Consider the following 19,103-nt stretch of genomic DNA (forward strand, 5'->3'; position numbering starts at 1 on the left):
AATGTATCTCTTTAATCCATGTACAAGCAGTGATGTAAAAACAACAATTTGTGGCTTCAAATAAGTTACATGGTGTAACTTTTTCTTAAACAAGCATGGAACTCCTCGTAAAGTGCTGTTCTTACAGTTCTGTTTCTCTATGGATTAGGTTTAGGAGCCATAATGTGCTTTAGAAGTGCTGGTGTGGGTATTTTTAATCTTTTGGGAGAACTTGGTTGTCTGTTTCCCCCCCTGCTAAGCTAATTGCTTTCTGGCTCCAGCTTCATACTTAATGCACAAAAATGAGTGATATCTTCTCAAAAAACTCTTGATGTTAAGTGTTTATTTCAAACATTAAGACACAAGTACACGTTAGCTGCTATGCACACATCTCTGGCATCCACCCCTACTGAAAATAGGTTCCTGCATGGATTATCCCTATGCTAAAGTCATGGCATATTATAGTCATTAGATAAATACGTTTAGATTTAGCATAATTTGTGACTTAACAGTGCAGCAACAGTTTCCCACCTTTATTTGGTCAAAATTCCTCCATGTTGAGGTAAAAACAAATCCTAAACTCACAAAATCTGAACTAAACAAAGTAAGGGATACCCTGCTCTATAACCTGATGGCTAGCAAGCTAGAGACCACCACGGAGGATTAACTGGCTTCCCCAGCTGGAAGATGTTTAGACAGGATCAGATCCTTGTGTTGACAGGAGGGGTCAGCAGTCAGGGCCACTTAAGGACAGATTATTGACCGTTTCTCCATGCAGTCCGCACTAATGGAAGGGTCCAAAGCTGTCAAAATATATTTGCGCACAATGCTTAAACAAATGAATAACCCATCAGAATGAATAATACAAGGAGATGAAGCTATGGATGGACAGCAACGTCACAACAAAAGACTTTCAGCATCTCAAATAGACTTCAAGGAAAAACACTAAGATAGAAAGACTCAATAAAAAGACCATTAGTGTTTAATGCTGTAGCAGAGGAATCAGAAACATGATGGAAATCCAATTAAAAATACATCTACAAAGGAAGAGTTTGGCAATTTACAAATACTCCAGCAGCTGATATGTCCGTGTCCTTTTTTTTACAGGCATGCACCATGTGTGTATTTGCTCCAGGGCCCGACAGAATCCCTTATACGGCCTGTTTTCACAATGATGCTTTGTGAAACTGCCCTGTTTATGCAATATGACTTCTGATTCTGTTATTTCTATAATGACTGTCTCCAAAGCTAGATGTTGCGGATTAATTACCATCTGAAATAGTAGAAGGAAGTGGGTTTGTCAGAGTTATTGATACTTCAATTCTTTTTCGATACCATGTGTTTAAAATGATATCTGTTTATTTCATATTCGATAATACTGAAGCTATAAAAAAAAACATCTACAATCAGATTTTCAACCAAAGGCTGCACAGATGAGACTAAAAAGAGCACTCAGAAATCTTTGATCCATGGTATTCACAACTGGTCTCTTAACGATATCAGCTGTGTCTGTGCGCTACGGTACAACAAAGTAGTAAATGAGGACAATAAACAATTAAAGGAATAAGAGCCTTAACTTCATAGCCTACTTACTTACTCATGGTATAAGCACAAATATCAAGAAAAAATGATGACATAAACAAAATCCCAGATAACAAAAACAGGGACTAATTCATCCTGTAATGTGCCTATCTTTAGTGGATTAAAACACATTGGGAATGGAATTAATCTACAGATGCCTCGGGTCAAATGGAGACCAAACTTTTCTATGGATGTCAGTTTTTGAGCCACAGCAGAGGCCAACATGTGGCCTGCAACAGACGGAAGGGCTTGTTGTCTTAAGCTGAGACAATTTCCAGAAAGAAGGAGGAGGATTTAGCTGTCATTGACAATATGAAACAATCAGTGACAAAGGTCTTTCAACAACTGTGAATCACTGCAACCACAAGAGGTCGGCAAGCACAAAGTCATAAATGAGCACACAAAATATTAGGATGACTGGTCCGCTAGTTTGCAAGATTAGCTGTAGACTATCAGATACACACACTCAGACAAACTACTGAATGCACCAGCAATGAACATTAAAGAACGGAATTAGCCATGGAATCTGAAGAGGTATCATGTATCATTTTTTCATGCTTGTATGAAGTATGACGTTTAAAATTCTGGCATTGTGACAACATTTATATGAAGTGAAATTTTCAAGTAGAAAGGCAAAAATCATAAAGTTTTAGGTCACCAGTCTAATGACCACTACTCCCCATTTCATACTATTAATACCCTTCCACATGCCACAATAATTAACGAGCCTTTAACATAATACTCCTGACTGATTTCAACTCATTTCCTAGCAGTTATTCCTTTGAAATATCTGAAACAGTGAGGAAAAACAATTCCAGTCCAGGATTTGGAGCAGCAGCTCATCGCTTTTGTTCTTGATGTAATGCCTTCCTTCTTTACTGAGACAGCGGTGCATGCAGCCAAAGCAAAGGGAAGATTTTGTGCACAATGAGAAACTCAGATGGGTGATTCAGGACCAAATGTAACAAGAGCTGCAGCCCATGGAAGACGTCCAGGTTTGAGCAGTTGGACCACAGAACCAACAGACAACACTTACAGGCACAGTGTCACACATGACTAATGGGCCAGCTTAACGAGGTTCACATGTCACAGAGCAGAATGAGCTTCCATTACTGGTGTAACTTAGATCAATATTAAAGTAAGTGACGTCAATAAATTCACATCTGTGAACATGCTGTGATGAATCCAAAACAAAACTGTTTATCTGGGATTTTCCAGTGGAGATAGAGGCGGAGGGATTGGCATCATACTTGGAGGAAGAGGAGCTGAAGGAGGGGAACTCATCTCATGGGTTGAGTGAACAGTCACTCCAGGGTAGAGTCCCAGCGTTTCCTTCACAGAGGGGTTAAGGCAGGATTAGGCTCTGCAGGCAGAGCCGCTGCCTGCTTTCGAAATCCGCCTGCCAGTCTATCAATCATAGTGTTCACTCCAACTGATGTCAGTTGTGAAGATTTAAACAAACCTCGGTAACAACTAGGGCTGCCCCTTAAAAGTCGTAGATTTGAATTATCAGTCAGAGACCCATCAGTTGACTGAGATTGCTCAAGTCGAGTCGAGTCATCAAATTTTTTTTTTATGTTGTTTTTTTCTTGTTGGTATGCGGTGCAATGTACTTCTGGGGATGTTTTGGCCTCCCAATTTTGCTGCGGAGTGACCGTGCTTGACTCCCTCTTTGATTCAAGCTAGGGTTCAACAGATGTTTTTTCAGGGCCAATACCGATACTGATTATTCAGTTATAAGACCAACAAACAAAATTTGGATCTGATATGCATTTACAATAAAAATGAAAATCTTTGTCAATTTTCAGAATTTGAAATATAACAACACAAAACTTTGTTGAATGCCTTTTGCAAATCTTTAATCAAAACTGAAACTTTCAACATCAAATAGAGCAATTTATCAGCATTTTTTTCTTTTATAAAGTCCAATGCAAATTTAAACAAAAAATTTGACTGACATAACTCTGAGTCGGGTACAGTCCTAGAAACAGCGTGCTATTATTTCATTCAAAACATCCAGGAGGAAATGCTGGAAACATGATGTGCCAAAGAGAACAGGAGACATTTAAAAAACATACATATTCAATCCAACAACAGGGATTACTGAACGTTGAAAAGCCTTCAAAAATCTGAATGTGTTAATGCTCAATAATCCTGAAAGGAGGGAGCAGTCCACTAATGTAAAGGAACATATAGCCATAAATAGGATATCAAAACAGGAGTACATCAAGCAAAGTACATTGCAAATGTGCAAAAAGGGCCTGCTTTCCTACTGAGTAATACTGATCATTATTGGAGAAAGCACTGCAGATGTGGCCTACTTCCTGTTTGTAACCTCGACTCCAACTTTGTCACTGCCAAATGGTCTGCTGTTAGTTAATCGAGTGTTGTCGACAGAACTGTGGGAATGTTATTTACTCACTGATACAAGAAACTGATAGGTCTATTCAACTGTCTCGCACTATAACTCATGAGCAACTGAAATATTGTAAATAATGTGCGCACACTAACCTCACAGTACATTCTTATCATTGAGAACTTCCTGCTCAACGATAGCTTTGAATCTGTGATCCTGCGATAAGTCCGACACTCAACTTATGAAACTGCAAGCAAAAAGTGGGTATTAAAAAAAACACACATTTTCAGGAGTTAAACAGGGATAAATAGGATTTGGTATAAGTTTTGATTTCAATAGTTTCTGATGTATTTTTGGGGGCTTTGCAGTCCATTTTAATGTGGTTCCACCTCCAAACTAACACATTAATAACCTAACATCAGCATCATGAAGTTGAAATGCTAAATGGGTTGCAGTGTAAAAATAATTGCATTATTTACAAGTAAGTCATCTCAATGCTCCTTTTATGTGCATATGACTCAATCTGTCATAGAAATATGTTTCTGATATAGTTACCTTAACACACTTGCAATGACCCACGCAACTTAGAATAACAAGTTTAAAAATATGGCAATATGTAAAAAGGTTTTAAAAATTTACACAGTACTATGACTCACACTTTGGTTATACTCTTTCACTGACTTCATTATCCTTTACAGTTTGCAATATAGCAGTTTTAGTGATAACAGCATCCAAAAGACACTGTAAGATATGATGGCTGGTTCGACTTTTGTCAGATGCAAAAACAAAAAAAGAAGGGAGACAGGAGGTTTGGCAAACATCAGAATCACCAGCCCGTTTTCATTCCCCACTGGTCAAATACGACCATCTCAGCTTGTGATATGGATGTTAAAGACACCCTTTCAGAGGTTTCAGGCTTTCAATGAACTCCAATTTAAACCCATCCTTGAAAATATTTGAGGCTGAGACCATGTGACATAGTGCCAAGAGCGGAAACTCTGCATCGGGTTGGTGGATGGGTCAAACAAACACGGACTTCAACTCAGGAGACCACTGTTCGTGTTCCGTGACAAACCACAAGTCAGGTTCTACGTGCTCTATAGTAGGCAACTGGACGTGCTTGAGTACTTGAAGATGTTTCATCTCTAATCCGAGACGCTTCTTCAGTTCTAACTTTAGTTCGTTAGAAGTATTATGTCACACAAGCCATACATTAAGGTCACGTTACGTACCTATTTTAACCCAAAACATGTTTTTTCTAAACCTGTTCAAGAAATGTTGTTGCCTAACATCTGACAAGGTTAACCATGTTTTACAGAGTCTTTAACCCTAAAGACAGCTGTGTGTCACATACAGATGCTAAAGGATGCCTGGTGGAGCAGCATGAGATGCCAGAAATGAGTTCCGGTCAGAATGGCAGCAAAATGAAAATAAAGTTTAGCAGAGCATTTTTTTTGTAGTTTATTGTTGTTGATGTTGTTCAACTTAATCCAAGATCCCTGGCTTTAGGTAGTATCTTTAGGTAGTTTTTGCCACAAAACAGTTCCAAGAGCTGCCACCGACCACTGCAGGTATGAGACAGACAAAAAGCAAAGCACAAGAAAACAACAGGGTGCCAAAAAACTTTCAGTGCTTTTCCCCAAAAAGAATGGAACAAAACCTGAAGGCCTCATTATATCATATGCTGGAGTCCTAACTCCCCATGAATTTTGTATGTGTAAGCGTGTAAGTGCATGAGATACTGAAGAGCAGGACAGCCATATTGTAGAGGACCTCTCCCTGAACTCGGTTTTCTCCGCAGGCAAGTTCACTAACAGCTGAGGCTAGCAGGGGTTCTGCCCTGCTGGCCCAGTCATTAGCTCCTCCACAGCATGCTCCCAAAGCTGTTCTGCTAATGGACGCCAAACAACCCAGCCAACCCTTCCAACGCACACATAAGGAACTCATATTCATACCACAGTAGAGGCATTGCTCCTTTCTGCCACTCAAACACCTTGCATCCTCATCCGTACAACAACTTGCGATCATCGTCTGTCGTTTCCCCCCATTTTATTACAGAGTATTCCATTTCCAACAGGGATAACATACAGTAGAAAACACCTTTTTAAACAATAACTTTTAAGTGCTTAAATGTAATGTAAATTTATCATGATGATACACACAGTTCACGATATTTGAGGAAGAGATGGTGGGGGTACATTTTGATTTGGGGACCTGACACATCAAGCCGAAGGTCAATGTCTGGGTCATAAGTGAGCATCTGTTGCCATAGTTTTTGCCGCAGATCCGGCACAGGCCCCAAGTTAGTGCACCTAGCTTTGAGGCTAATTTTTGTAGAGGCCAAACAGTGGAATTACAATTCCCGAGTCTGTCACATCATGCCAATAGGCCCAAAAAGACTTTTCTAAACGACTTACATGGCAAAAGAGATGTCTGTAAATCAGTGGATACATGTTTTGAGCATCACACCCCGCAAAGTGACTCATTTCACTACCAGGATTTAATCCATTCAGTCTAATAACATTTGGAAAGTCTGGAAGAGCTGCAAGATTAAATAATTTTTTCCCCAGTCAGTTAGTGGCGCGCTAAACCCAAACTAGCCAGTTTCTAATGCGCTTGCTCCATGGGCCCAATGATGTGGAAGTAGTGCCTTTCGTGAGAATGAACGGGGCCCCACCTCCAATGCTGTATCCAGGTCTCATAATATAACCATGGTCGTCATGGCCTGTTTTTTAGCCATTACAGCATGGTGACCTGCTGGCAAAGCCAGCGTAGTACTCGATGACAGAAATAGCACTGTTCAGGTCAGTGCACAAGAAGAGAAATGCAAATGAAGAAAGTAAACAAACAACTTAAGTCATTAGATTGATTATTTTTTTTTAACTATGAGTGCTTTAGCAGACGATTTGCAATTGTTTGTCTTACTGAGCGCTAGTGCACATTTAACATCAATTGTTGTTCTTTCAACATCAGGTTGCGTTGTGAATGTGCTTAAAGGTTAACTGGCATCTTAAATCTGTCCCATTGGTTTTCCGGTTTCCCTCTGAATAATACAGATTACCACCACCTGCTGCTATGGAGAGTTATTTCCTCTCATGCAGGCAGTCTTTGCCGTTTGGTCAAGTGCAACTTTTTGGACGAGACATTGGTGACACAAGGCAACACAACAGTCAGCCTTCGCTGCCATTTTTTTTATATTGTTTTGGTGTCTCTGGGCCTTTGCACTTTGAGGGTTTGATGAAACGTTATTTCTGAACTGTATTACCTACAAACTTGGTAAATATTTAAAGTCGTGACTGGTACAACCTCACACTTCATTGTCATACACACAATTAAAAGTACTGCAATCAGTAAGTATAAATAGGATAATCTGTTAAGACTTTTGTCATGTACAATGCAATAACAACTAGAAATTTATCCTACAAGTGACAGTTAACATAGATTATCACAGTAAATACGGTTTGATTTAAAACCTTCACAAAAGTCACAACAGCATTTTCATGGTATAAAAATAAGTTACAAATCTGCATAAATATTTTACACAAAAAAAACAGTTATAAAATATGCTGTATTTTCTGACAAGGTTACACAAATCGGTTTTTTTTTACACCATTGGGTATTAATATTTTCAGTTTGGTGCTTGTTAGAAAAACATTCATTGAAGTTTTTGATGAACATAAACTTTTTTAAAAAATGTTAGTCCCATTCTCCACCACAGTTGGCTACAACAGTTGTTCAGATATACAAAACTGAAGAGGAAAAAAAACTGCAGCATAGCCAAGTTTCACTTCCCTTTATCGCCACTTCACTCCCCCCGTTCGGCAGAGACAGATGAAGAGCGTCCCATCCCATATAGATAAACCTCCCATGAACAAGCATTTCCCCTTAAGTATCAAGTCCACAGATGACTCCTTACAGGCTGAGCACAAAGAAAGGAGAGAAAGACACAGAGAGGGAGAGAATGAGTTGTTCTCAGTGTGTCATGAGAGAGATTACAGTATGAGAAATGGGCTTTATCCTGGATGTTCAGACACTGAGCTGACTTCCTTTGCAGACACATTACACTGTGTGTTTTAGAGCTTTTGAGGCACTGAACTACTGAGGTCAATTAATGGAATAATGAACAAGGGCCAAAAGTGACCTCATGTTTGAGTGAGACTAGGGAATGCCAAGGGTCGTGGCTCCAAAATGGCCCGCTTCCCAATTAACTGGCCTCACGGTACATAGGAACTGTGAAACTGTGGGCGATAAGTAATCATCCACAATGATGTTTCACCACAGGAGAGCCGGAGCCATGTGTAATACTGCGGATACACAATCATTACCATACCATCAAGGCATTGGCATTGTTTGATCTCCATTATAGCACAAAGAATATGGAAATTTTCAACTTACGGTATAGGCATGTGGGAGTTAACAAGCAAGAATAAGGCAGTATAAACTCTGTTGTCTGCGTACACAGACCAACATCACTATGAACTTCAAAAGCTGTGCACAGATGTTGAAAAAAGATACTGATGTGACATTAATGCGTCATGCGGCTATCTTTTATGCATTAGCCCTCCCTTTCTGTGCATCCGTGACAGCAGTATTACTGCTACAAACTATGCCAGTAATGCCTTTATTATTTTTTAATAATGCAATTATATTCAAAAGAAAAGTATTAAAAGAAAAATAACCGAAAGGCAAAATCCGTTGCCTTAATACATTCGAGAAGTGTTTTAATGTAGTCATTTGAGTGCCTGAAAACCGTTAATTTCTGTAGTTCAAATAAAATTGCTGAGTTACACCCATATTGTTAAATACTTGTAGTGCATATTGTTATATACTTGCAGTGTGTATATGTTATGGCAATAGTGTGCAGTATATCTAACCAATGCAGTATGTGAGGTTCCGTTTGTCCAGTTTCCACTTTCAGTTTTGGATTTGCTGTTTGATGTGTCGGCATCAATAATGAGGTCAAATAACATGTTCACTTGTGGATGATATACACTGTTATAACTGTTGGCTTTGAGCTAAAATTGGACTGAGTTTCAGTCAAACACACACCGTGCTACTTTGTTTGTATAATCGATATCTAAATACATCTTTCAAGGTCCAGTGTGTGGGATTTAGTGGCATCTAGCGGTGAGGTTGCAAAGCTGAAACTTCTCCCATGTGTAAAGCATGTAGGAGAATTATGGTGGCCTCGGATATCATAAATGGTCCTATCTGGAGTCAGTGTTTGGTTTGTCCGCTCTGGACTACTTTAGACTACTTTAGTCTACTAAGTCTGTGGGAGAGGACCTACTCCATATGGAGATATAAACAGCACAGCGGTCATTATTTTTAATGTGATCATAAACTAATGAAAACATTGTTATAAATATGACATCCAAGTGCTGCCTATAGATTCCCCTAAATCCTACATACTGGCCCTGTAAGTGCACATCAATGTATTTTTATTGATATCCAACACGTAGACGCTGTTTCAGCTTACCTGCGCTTCAGCCGCTTTTGAGGAAGTGCTCTGAAAAGACAGAAAAAGTTTGTGAGGCCACTGTGCAAAAAAAAACATCATCATATGGATCATATGTTTGAGCTGATTTCAGTCCAGTAGGACTTGTGACAAAGTGTAAGAACCTCAACATGGAAACACTGAAATAATATAATCCTAGACTGCCGCTACGTCAGTGTCTTCCTGCACATCCCATTCACATGCAGAGGGGTTCAAACACCCTACTATATTTACAGCCAGAGGCACCAGCCACCTCATTTGTTTGGGGATTTCATGCATTAGGACAACCTTGACATAAACTGGCTGAGTGCTGATGGTTATATTCTACTGTGAAACCAGAGTCCAGCAGCAGCCCTTGCAGTTACTGAGCCTTCAGGTCTAATTAAAATCAGCCAGCTTATGTGCTGATCAGCACAGTTGTGAGCCATATATCTCCGGTAAGATGACCACTCTGTTATTTTAGGCACATTGTTCCTCTTTCAGGGTTCATTTTCAGCCTTTTATGGTGTATCGTAAAGCTAGCCTTGTTTTTTTTCATCTCAGTGATGAGTGAACTAAGTCTTGCAGTGCTGCACAGTATCCAAATAATATCACAGTTAATGTTTAGTGGAACATTGTGCACTTGAAGACAGAGAAAATATAGGCTGTGGAGTTTTATTTGCATGGAAGCAAGAGGTTCTTTTTCCTGGTTCAAAATCTGTGATTTGACTTTTTAACAACCAGTTTCATTTTGACAAATCATCAGTTGTCAATGACCTTCTTGATCAGGTTGTACTATGTTGACCTGATCATACACACAAAGACAAACAATCTAAATGAGTTTTCTCTGCACTTTTTTAAAACCTTCTTGTTGAAGTCAAGAGTTGGCGCCACCTGGTGGAACAAAGTGTTAAGGATGCCGCGCGCGCACACACACACACACACACACACACACACACACACACACACACACACACACACACACACACACACACACACACAAAAAAAAACAAACACAGAGCCACAGACACACACACACAGGTGTGGAGGGCAGAGGAAATGCTTTCCAACACTTTTTTATTGCATTTAAATGCTTCACACAATGAATCCTATGGAGGATTAGATAACATTTACACATGGGCAACATGTGTTTGGCTGAGAAAAACTGGATCTGCAGCAGTGTGTTAGTGTGTGTGCATGTACACAAAAAGGCCACTGACATCATCACACACTCACCGATAGATGTTTGGGTCTAGCAGCATGGCAGTGTCCTGCGGTAATTGGGATAAGTGCACCACTTTCGTCTTCAGCTGAGATCGCTCTGTTTCATTCACCCACACGTCAGGTAGTCTGCAAGACAACACACACACATGCAGAGAGAGGACATGTGGTCAAGGTTTGAGCTCTAACAAGAAAGTGAAAGAGAAAAGGGCGGTGGAGTGGGAGTAAGGTTAAATGGAGCTGGGTAAGAGGGATGGACAAAGAGCCTCATTGAGTTCAGCGCACATGTTAACACCTTCCCCAGAACACTGAGTACATTTCCATAAGTAACATGGCCTTGACCAAAGCACTGGGGCCGACACACTCATAAACGTGTACACACATTTACACACAGGAAAAGCATTAGTTCCTCCCATGTTGTTAATTATCAAGTACCTTCTACACTACATCTTCATGGTTAGCATTTGTTCACCTGTGTACACTGGGAAAAACTAAGGGACAAGTGAAAGCTGTGTGTGTCAATGTCTGTGTGCATGCATGTGAGAGTGCATGCATTTAAAACTTGAAAAATGTGCACCTTTGAATCTGAGACGTCTGATTTTTCAACCTCTTTAAGCTCGAGTGCAGAGAGGTAATGTCTTTAGGGAACAGCTGCATACACACATGTGCACATGATGTACTGTACTGCTCAGCTGCACCTTACTGTACCCACAACAGTGTGATCCCCTTGTGAAAGAAGGGAGTGTGTGAGCATTGGCGTGGCAAGTCGAGGTGCAGAAGAAACAAAGAGCTTAGCAAGTCGACTGCACCTCTCCTCCCTCCTCCAACAAGCCCCCTCTCCTCCCCTCCCCTCCGTCTCCACCCCCAGCATTCCCCCCGTCACTATGTGCGTCATCACAGGAGCCCCCAGAGATGCAGACATACTCGCGCACACACACAGACACACAGGGCAGTTAGGCGAGCAGGCAGCCACCCAGCCAAATCACTCATTCACATGCCTAGTCAGCCCATTCAGTCCTGTACAGGTAGCACTTCACATGCATCACTTTCATTGCAACTGGGTGCAGGTAAAAGGTGGAGGACAAAAGAAGGAAAAGTGATAGAAAACTGACGAGAAAGGGAAGAAGGGAAAGTGGAAGGGGAGGGTAAAAAAAGTGGCTCATGTTAATGTACAACAACTCACTTTAACAGTGGTTGCAAATCCTTTTATGGCGTGTTTTAGTAGCTGGAGGGTGGGGTTAGCCACACTGGATAATTTAAATTTTAAATACTATAAAGTTCAGAAAGCCACAATAGTGAATTTATAATCTACCAAAATCCAGTTTTTATCGTAAAACAGAGTAATTTGTATATTCATATAGATTTATCAGAAACACAAACTGGCATTTTAGTCCATCTGACCTTAAAATGAACATATGTGAAACAAACAGACATAATGTTTTTTTAACAAGAATGTGTTTATAAGCGTCAAAAGAATTACACAAAGTGCCTGGAGACAATTACAACCCTCCATTCACAACATGAAGTGAAAAGCCCAACTCAGCCCTTTGCTTTAAGGGATACTATGCAGGATTGTCCGTTACTGTTCGCAAACACACTCACCAGTGAAAGTGAGAGTAAACGCCAAACCACAGATTTACTCTCATTGGGCATTTTGCCTCACTATATTAGTGTTTTTTTGGTGCTGTGTCTCTTGGATGCCTGTTGCTTATGATGTGACACGTTGTTGCTATCTTTTTAGAAAATCATGACCTCACCTGAGCCCTGTGGGGGTACACAGCCATGAATGTCTCGAACACAGAAAATAAGTAAGAAATTTGCATATGTGGAAGTGATCATGCATACGTGAGGCATTTGATGGCAGTGATATCTGATCACTGTGTAATTGATGGACGTTTTTACCCTGTTTTTCATAAACATTTGAAATAATTTTGGTAGATGCACTGAATAGGATATTTCAAAGAAATTTCTAAAATGTTGCCCTAATAATTGGTTAATTTGTCTTGTTTTTGATTCTATATTGCAAGGCAAAAGTGTCTCTATCCCCTTTAATGGTGGGGAGAGAAGACAGAGGAGGCTGAGGAAAAGCAGGGACAAGACGAGAAACAGTCCCCTTCAAAGCAGCTTTAAAGTTTGGATTAGTCTTGAGTTAGTGTCCTTGTGCTACGCAAACCTCAAATGACAGACGAGGACCTGCTGAGTGTTAAATATGCAGTCAACACCCATGTGTATTTGTGTGCGTGCACGCCCACACACCCGCTCCACTCCATAGTCACCGTAAACATGTCAGAGCGAGTGTGCTGTGGTGTTGATGACTTATTATATTCTGATGGATGTAAGGCACAGGAGGGCTGCACCGGAGGGGTCAGCATGTCACACATGTCATGTACACACATATACGCGCCAAAGTGTTCATATTCCTTCCCAAAATGCGCGCATACACGAACAGTTCATTCAACAGAACATTTCAAAAGACATCTCCACCCAAAGACTCTATTCAGTCACACCAAACCAAATAAAGACAAATGGATTTATTTTATTTTCCAGAGGAGACTGTTATTTGGCTCGCTTCTTTATGAGCCAGAAATGTATATTGTGAGTGAGGCCTCTTTGGGGAGAGCTACTGGGGGTGCCTGCCAGAGTGAAGCCCGGTCTTCCAGCCTGGATTGATAGCTGGCTCCAGGCCTTGAAGCTCCCAGTGGTGACAGGAGCAATAAGTTCATCACAAAGCAGCAAAGTGTATATTAAATCGCTCACATATTAAATGGCTTTGTATGGAAGTCTGCAGGATTGACTGCAGGAGTTCACTGTCCTTATAAACTGCATCATTCTGCAGAGCAGAAGAGACCGGGCTCAGAGGGCTGTTTCGGGAACCGCAAAGGTCACTGCAGCTGATAGAAATACCTTGTTTGGCAAAAAGAGTGAGACTGCACAACTTCAACACAATCACAGTAGGTCTGATCGCAAAGCTGAGGACACTTTTGAAAAACAGTCTGTCACTCAAGTGGCCCGCCCTTAATTATGCATAACTTTAAGCCTTAAGAAAATGTAAACAAGTGAGTTATATAAAAATTCATCCAGTTACAGTTGTAATGAATCCTAATATCAGCTATAAAGACCGAAACCAGTTTTTGTACCAGGCTGTAAACACATTTATTTCTGCTGCTGGGCAAGTTAACATGGCCTCCAGTAGTCATTTAAAGAACTGCAGTTTTTGGCACTTTCATATTGGCTTCATTTTACAGCCTCAGCAGAGGTTGCCACTTGGCTAACTGTCATGGCGTCATATTCATAAATAAAATGCACAATGCACAAAAATATACTCGCACACAGATAACTGTAACTCAGTTTTATCAATAAATTTAGAATTATAAATGGATTAGACGCATGCACTGTGCTGAGTACTAGGGTAGTTATGTGCATGCACTGAAGTTTTAAAGAAGAAAAAAGTGTCACTAGCTACTGCCATTTAGACTTGGTAATATTTTCTTCTTGCCTGATATCAACTCCTGCCTGCAGCTGTTTTTGAAGTTTGGTCCCACTTTGTAAGTCGTTTCTTTCAACCACAATTTTCCCTCTCAAAATTTTATGTCTCCAGGCAAGAAAACTGCGAAAACATGAAGGTGTATGGCACTGTTAAAATACAAAAAGATAAAAAAAAAATGAATTCATAAAGACAGATCAACCTCACATTGGTCTTCCTCGGGGTCAAGCCTGAGGTAGTATGAGGTGAATCAAGGGTAGAGCTGGATATAATTTACTCTGCTTACATGACTGATTTGCCTGTGTGACCCTGAGATCGTTTTATTACTATAAGATCAAAAGAGCCGTTCCTCTTTTGTTTTACAACACATATATAAACTGCAGTGAAGCGTTTTCTTGCCGTTTTTCTTTTATTCTCTACTCTATATGTAACTGTTTATGGTGCAGAACAAAATGACACTCCTTTCTGTTGCAATATCACAGCAGGACTGCAATTAAGCAAGGACAAACTGGCCATATATAAGCCTATGACTGACTCACCCATATTGCTGCTGGCTGCTTGCTCCAAATGCGTTCAGCCATTCATGTGCTGCTGCTTCTTCATGATCAAACGTGCACATAGAAGGGAAAGCATTTTCACACCTCAAACGGATGTTGCTTATGGATCATTAGTGTATTTAAAGATCCTTGATCTTTGCCATTATTCTGCATGCTGAATTAGCGTTGCCAATTTGATGTGACGGAGTTCCCTGGATTTTTTTCTTCTTCCTCGGGCGTTGGGAGGTTTATGTAATGAAAACATTAGATTGAAAAAAAAAGTCATATTTGAATTTGATGCAATTTTTTCCCATAAAATGATGAGATTTAGGTTATATTTATGTGTGTTTCATACTCTCATTAGTTTTTATACCAAAATGTTTAGATTGAGGAAATTTGCTTAAGGAGTTGTGGTCTTTGAAGTGCTGGAAATGTTTCTGTTTCATTTCCTGTTTTGATCATCTGCTGCTGGTGGGATTTTTTTTTAGGTTCCCAGCAACAACCAAAAGAAAATCAGGCATGCAGCCTTTGTCAATTACGCCCCAAAGCAATGGAACATACAACCGACACATATCAGGGAAGCCAGCTCGCTAAAAAATCTTAAATTAAAGCAAAAAACTTATCTCTTCACTTTCCAGATGATGCCTTAAAATTCTTTCTTTTAGAACGCTTCACATTGTTGATATTGTTTTTAAGAAGTTTTATCTTACTTGATGTCATTTATGGTTTTACGCTTCTATGATTTTGCTCATATTGAGCTTTGATGCCTTCCATCATTTCTGTTTTCATCTAATTTTTGTTTTTTTTTAACTTGCATTCTTTTCATCTATCTTATTTGATAGGGACAATGCAATTTAATATAGTTTTAATACAGAGTTTAAGTATGATGTGTTGCAGACTTTAAAGCTATTGCTAACTTTCAACTCTATTTAAATGTCCTTTTATACTGAATTGCCTTGTTGACCTGTTTTATGTTTTTTTGTCGATTTTTATGTGAAGCACTCAGTGCATATAATTCCCTTATTGTAAAGCACTTTGTGCTGCATTTCTTGAATGAAAACTGTTAAATGAATCAAGTTTATTATTATCGTTATTACAATTCTGTTAGCATGCGTAGTTTGATGTTATTTTGAAAACACCATCTATCAAAGTTGTAATAAACTTGAGGAAGCACTATCAGCTTGTGACATTCTTTGTGCACTTTGGTAACTAAATACAAACAAAGCAATAAAAGCAAAGCAAGCAAAAAAAAATCCCAAATTATCTTACAACAGTTTTAAAAGATAACCCATGTTGAGCATGATAAGCACCGTGTAGTCTGTACCAAAATGATGTACAAGCATGCATTCAGTTGCTTGAGGCGTTCATTGTCACCGACTAGTGTATTTTACTATTTGTTATTCTGAAGCATTTAACAGCATGCAGGGGAATCCATTCACCCATCCATCAAAGATTAGACAGCAATTATAGTTCTCTCTTTCTCTCTCAACCCACCCAACTCCCCTCCTCTTCCTAAGCGATCCGCTGGTCGTTCATGTTAATCAGTTACTCATTAATCCAAATGGAGTTAATGAGTGTCAGCCAGAATGTGAATGGTTTGCTCCAGCATTAATAAACATGACTTCCCACATTCACACAGCTAATCATTGACTCAGTGACTGAGAAATATACACGTACACATACAGCACTTGATGTTGACCTCTGTGTTGAGGGTCATGTCACTCGATGGAGGACTAAATGACCACAGTATTGCCTGCCAGATACCAGGACATTACACTGAGCCGAAGACTAATATTAACTCTGCCGAACTGACACTCACTATCAACCATCCCAGTCTCAAAACAGTTTAAGCAAAATCGCTCCCCTTAACAGCAATCGCATGGCTGACAAGCTTTTGATTTTCCCATATGGTGAAACAATGTTCGTGTTGTGCTATGAGCAAAATACAGAATTTAAAGGGCATGCAGGGTGGTACCTTTTTTAGCCTTTCCAAAAACCAAAAATACAAAAGCAAAAACGTAGGGAGTGCAGTGTGTTCATCTCATCTTAAACTGCATCATTGGCATGTCCAGCTGATTAAATGGGGATTATCAGAATTAAGTCCAATGTTAGACACACACAAAGGTACCAAAGCAGCTTGCATTTGAGGTTGCTAAGTGACCAACAGCACTGTATCATAACCTACTTACCAGAGATCCTGAGTTCAGAGCTGTTCTTTTTTAAGTGTGTATCAGGCCTTAAATATTGTCACTAGGACAGATGTGCAGCTCTAAATATCCCTGTGCTAAAATGATCAACTTCTTCTCCATATTTATCATCGACTAGAAGAAAAGAAGAAAAGCATAATATCTACCTGCTGTGGTTGGTTGTTCCTCATCACATGACATGCAATGCGCATTGCTGTGTTTGCCAAAAGTTAAACTTTGTTTATCTGAGGGCGCAGCCTGACAAAACAGATGCTTGGTTAAGCTTGCACGTCACAACAGCTTCACACTTTGTTTTAATAACTAGAAATATTAAATACTCAGCCTAAAGTGAAAGTTTTAACCAACTCATGGAGCTAATTCACATCTGCACTAACTCCTGCACCACCAGTGGTGCATAGATCTTTGCCTGACCAGCGTTGCTCATGCAAGCAGAGTGGCTGCTCTAACTTGTTAACATGGAAGCTGGGAGTCCAAAAAAAACCAAAAAACTAATGTGCCACTCACGCATGCATTGTGTTCCAGGTGTGAGCTGGGATTGCTGCTTGTACATGGTTTTCAACATGGAGGTGATCGAACCAGTGGCTAGCAGCTAGCCATGCTAGTGCCTAACTGTGTTAACAGTGTGTGCAATGGCAACATTGCTGACAGCTAATGGTGTAAAACTCGGGATGGAGGATGGGTACTACACTTCGCTAAACACGCAATTATGCCACTCTCAGGAGTCAGGATTTCATCTGGTTATTAGAGGTGACCGCTGTATAAATCAAGTAGGATACACTCACAGAGGGTTTACATGCTCTAACATGCATGCACAGCCAGACTGGCTGTCAAAACAAAGAACAGAGAAGCTCAGCTTAGAACGCACAGAGAGGTACTGTCTGCTCAGGACGCCTTTGCTCTACTACATCTTGACATAGCAAATAGTAGTTTGGTGGTACACTGATGCTCTGAATGTCATATAGAGCTCCTTGCTTGCCTTTCCCTAAAGGAAAGTATGTGACTCAGTAGGATCGCGGATTTCTCCCACACAGACCGAGCCAAAAAGCATCACATCCTCTTTTTCTATCTTTCTTGTTTACTCCCCATCATTCACTCTCCGTTTTCATTCTGCTTCTTCTTCACATTTCTCTCTCCCACAACCATTTTCTTCCCACTCTCATTTCTCACCCTCCTCAATTCTCCGTCTCCCCCATTCTCTCCCTCATCTATTCTGCTTATATCTGTCTTTGAGTATCAGTATAAATATCCATCTACATCCCTCTGTTTGGAATTAATCTGAGGAGTTTTTACTGATCACCAAACTTCATCTTTCTTTTCCTCCCCCTTCCCCTCATTATTTCTCTATGCACAAGATTAAACTCCCACACACAGGGTGAGGAGGAGATAGAAGAGGTGGATCAGAGAGGGGAAAAGGAAAGCAGGATGAAGCAGCCAGAAGGCTGAGAGAACAAGGATTTAGCTACAGTATGTTCATTGGAAGATGTCAGCTGCAATCTTCTTCCTGATGCATCATCTGCTTTTCTTTGGCCAGTGCCATCTTCACCAAATCCATTTTTCTCTTTGTTTACCAACCTCTTTTTTGTCTCCTTTGACCTTGTTCTCTTTTCCCCTCATTTGCCTCCTCCTCTCTCTTTATTCACCTTTTTCTGCTTACTTCTTCTCATCTCCCAAATGCTTCACCCTCTTTCCTCCTCTCTTTCATGCTTCCCCTCTCAGCACTCTGATCATACTCGGAGGCCGTGCAGTCAAACCCTTTAATGGGAACGTTGGAAGTGTGATGGGAGCTTCCCCTGAGTAAGAGCCTTGCTGAATGTTACAGCGCTCTGTGAAGCTCTCTCTCTTGATGAGACCGACCTATTTCATAAGCACAGTGCCAAATCTGCCTGCCCTTCTGCCAAATTGCTTAATTGAGTTGGGGCTTAAGCGGTGCCAATGTTCACCTTAAGTGAGCTGAGCCTGGTGAGGCTAAGCTGGGAACAGGTATGTAGATAGTGAGGACTGGGTGGAGCTGCTCATGCCCCAATGGGCTGATAATGATTTTTTTTTAGTGCGAGTTCATGCAGAGGTTATATCAAAATACTACACTTTTACACTGGAAATTCCAGAAAAATGTATTAGAGCCACAAAAAAGAACAAAATTAGGCTCAGAGTAGTTTTCAGATTTGTGCAAAACTTTGCAGCCACTGCACTAGCCATTATCATTTCCTTTTAAAGGCGACGTAGGTGTGCAATGGCAAAGATAATGAAAAGCCAAGCCCCTTAT

General features: G+C 40.3%; 1 protein-coding gene across 3 annotated transcripts in view; it reads right to left on the reverse strand.

Moving 5' to 3' along the window:
- Window positions 1-307: 307 nt before the first annotated feature.
- LOC121949926 (zinc finger protein AEBP2-like) overlaps window positions 308-19,103 on the reverse strand; it is a 35,253-nt gene continuing 16,457 nt past the window's right edge. Inside the window, exons 7-9 of one of the 3 annotated variants that reach the window (XM_042495791.2) lie at window positions 10,629-10,742; window positions 9,396-9,425; window positions 308-782 (exon numbers count right to left, since the gene is read on the reverse strand). In XM_042495791.2, the coding sequence (XP_042351725.2) occupies window positions 764-782; window positions 9,396-9,425; window positions 10,629-10,742 (163 nt within the window). In that variant the 3' untranslated portion in view covers window positions 308-763. Of the gene's footprint in view, window positions 783-5,948; window positions 7,836-9,395; window positions 9,426-10,628; window positions 10,743-19,103 lie in introns of those variants that run through there. The other 2 variants (XM_042495792.2, XR_015777056.1) reach the window with 2 other exon arrangements.

This window comes from Plectropomus leopardus, chromosome 7 (assembly GCF_026936395.1).
Source record: "Plectropomus leopardus strain MGB_pleo_1.0 chromosome 7, ASM2693639v1, whole genome shotgun sequence".
Taxonomy (NCBI): Eukaryota; Metazoa; Chordata; class Actinopteri; order Perciformes; family Serranidae; genus Plectropomus; species Plectropomus leopardus.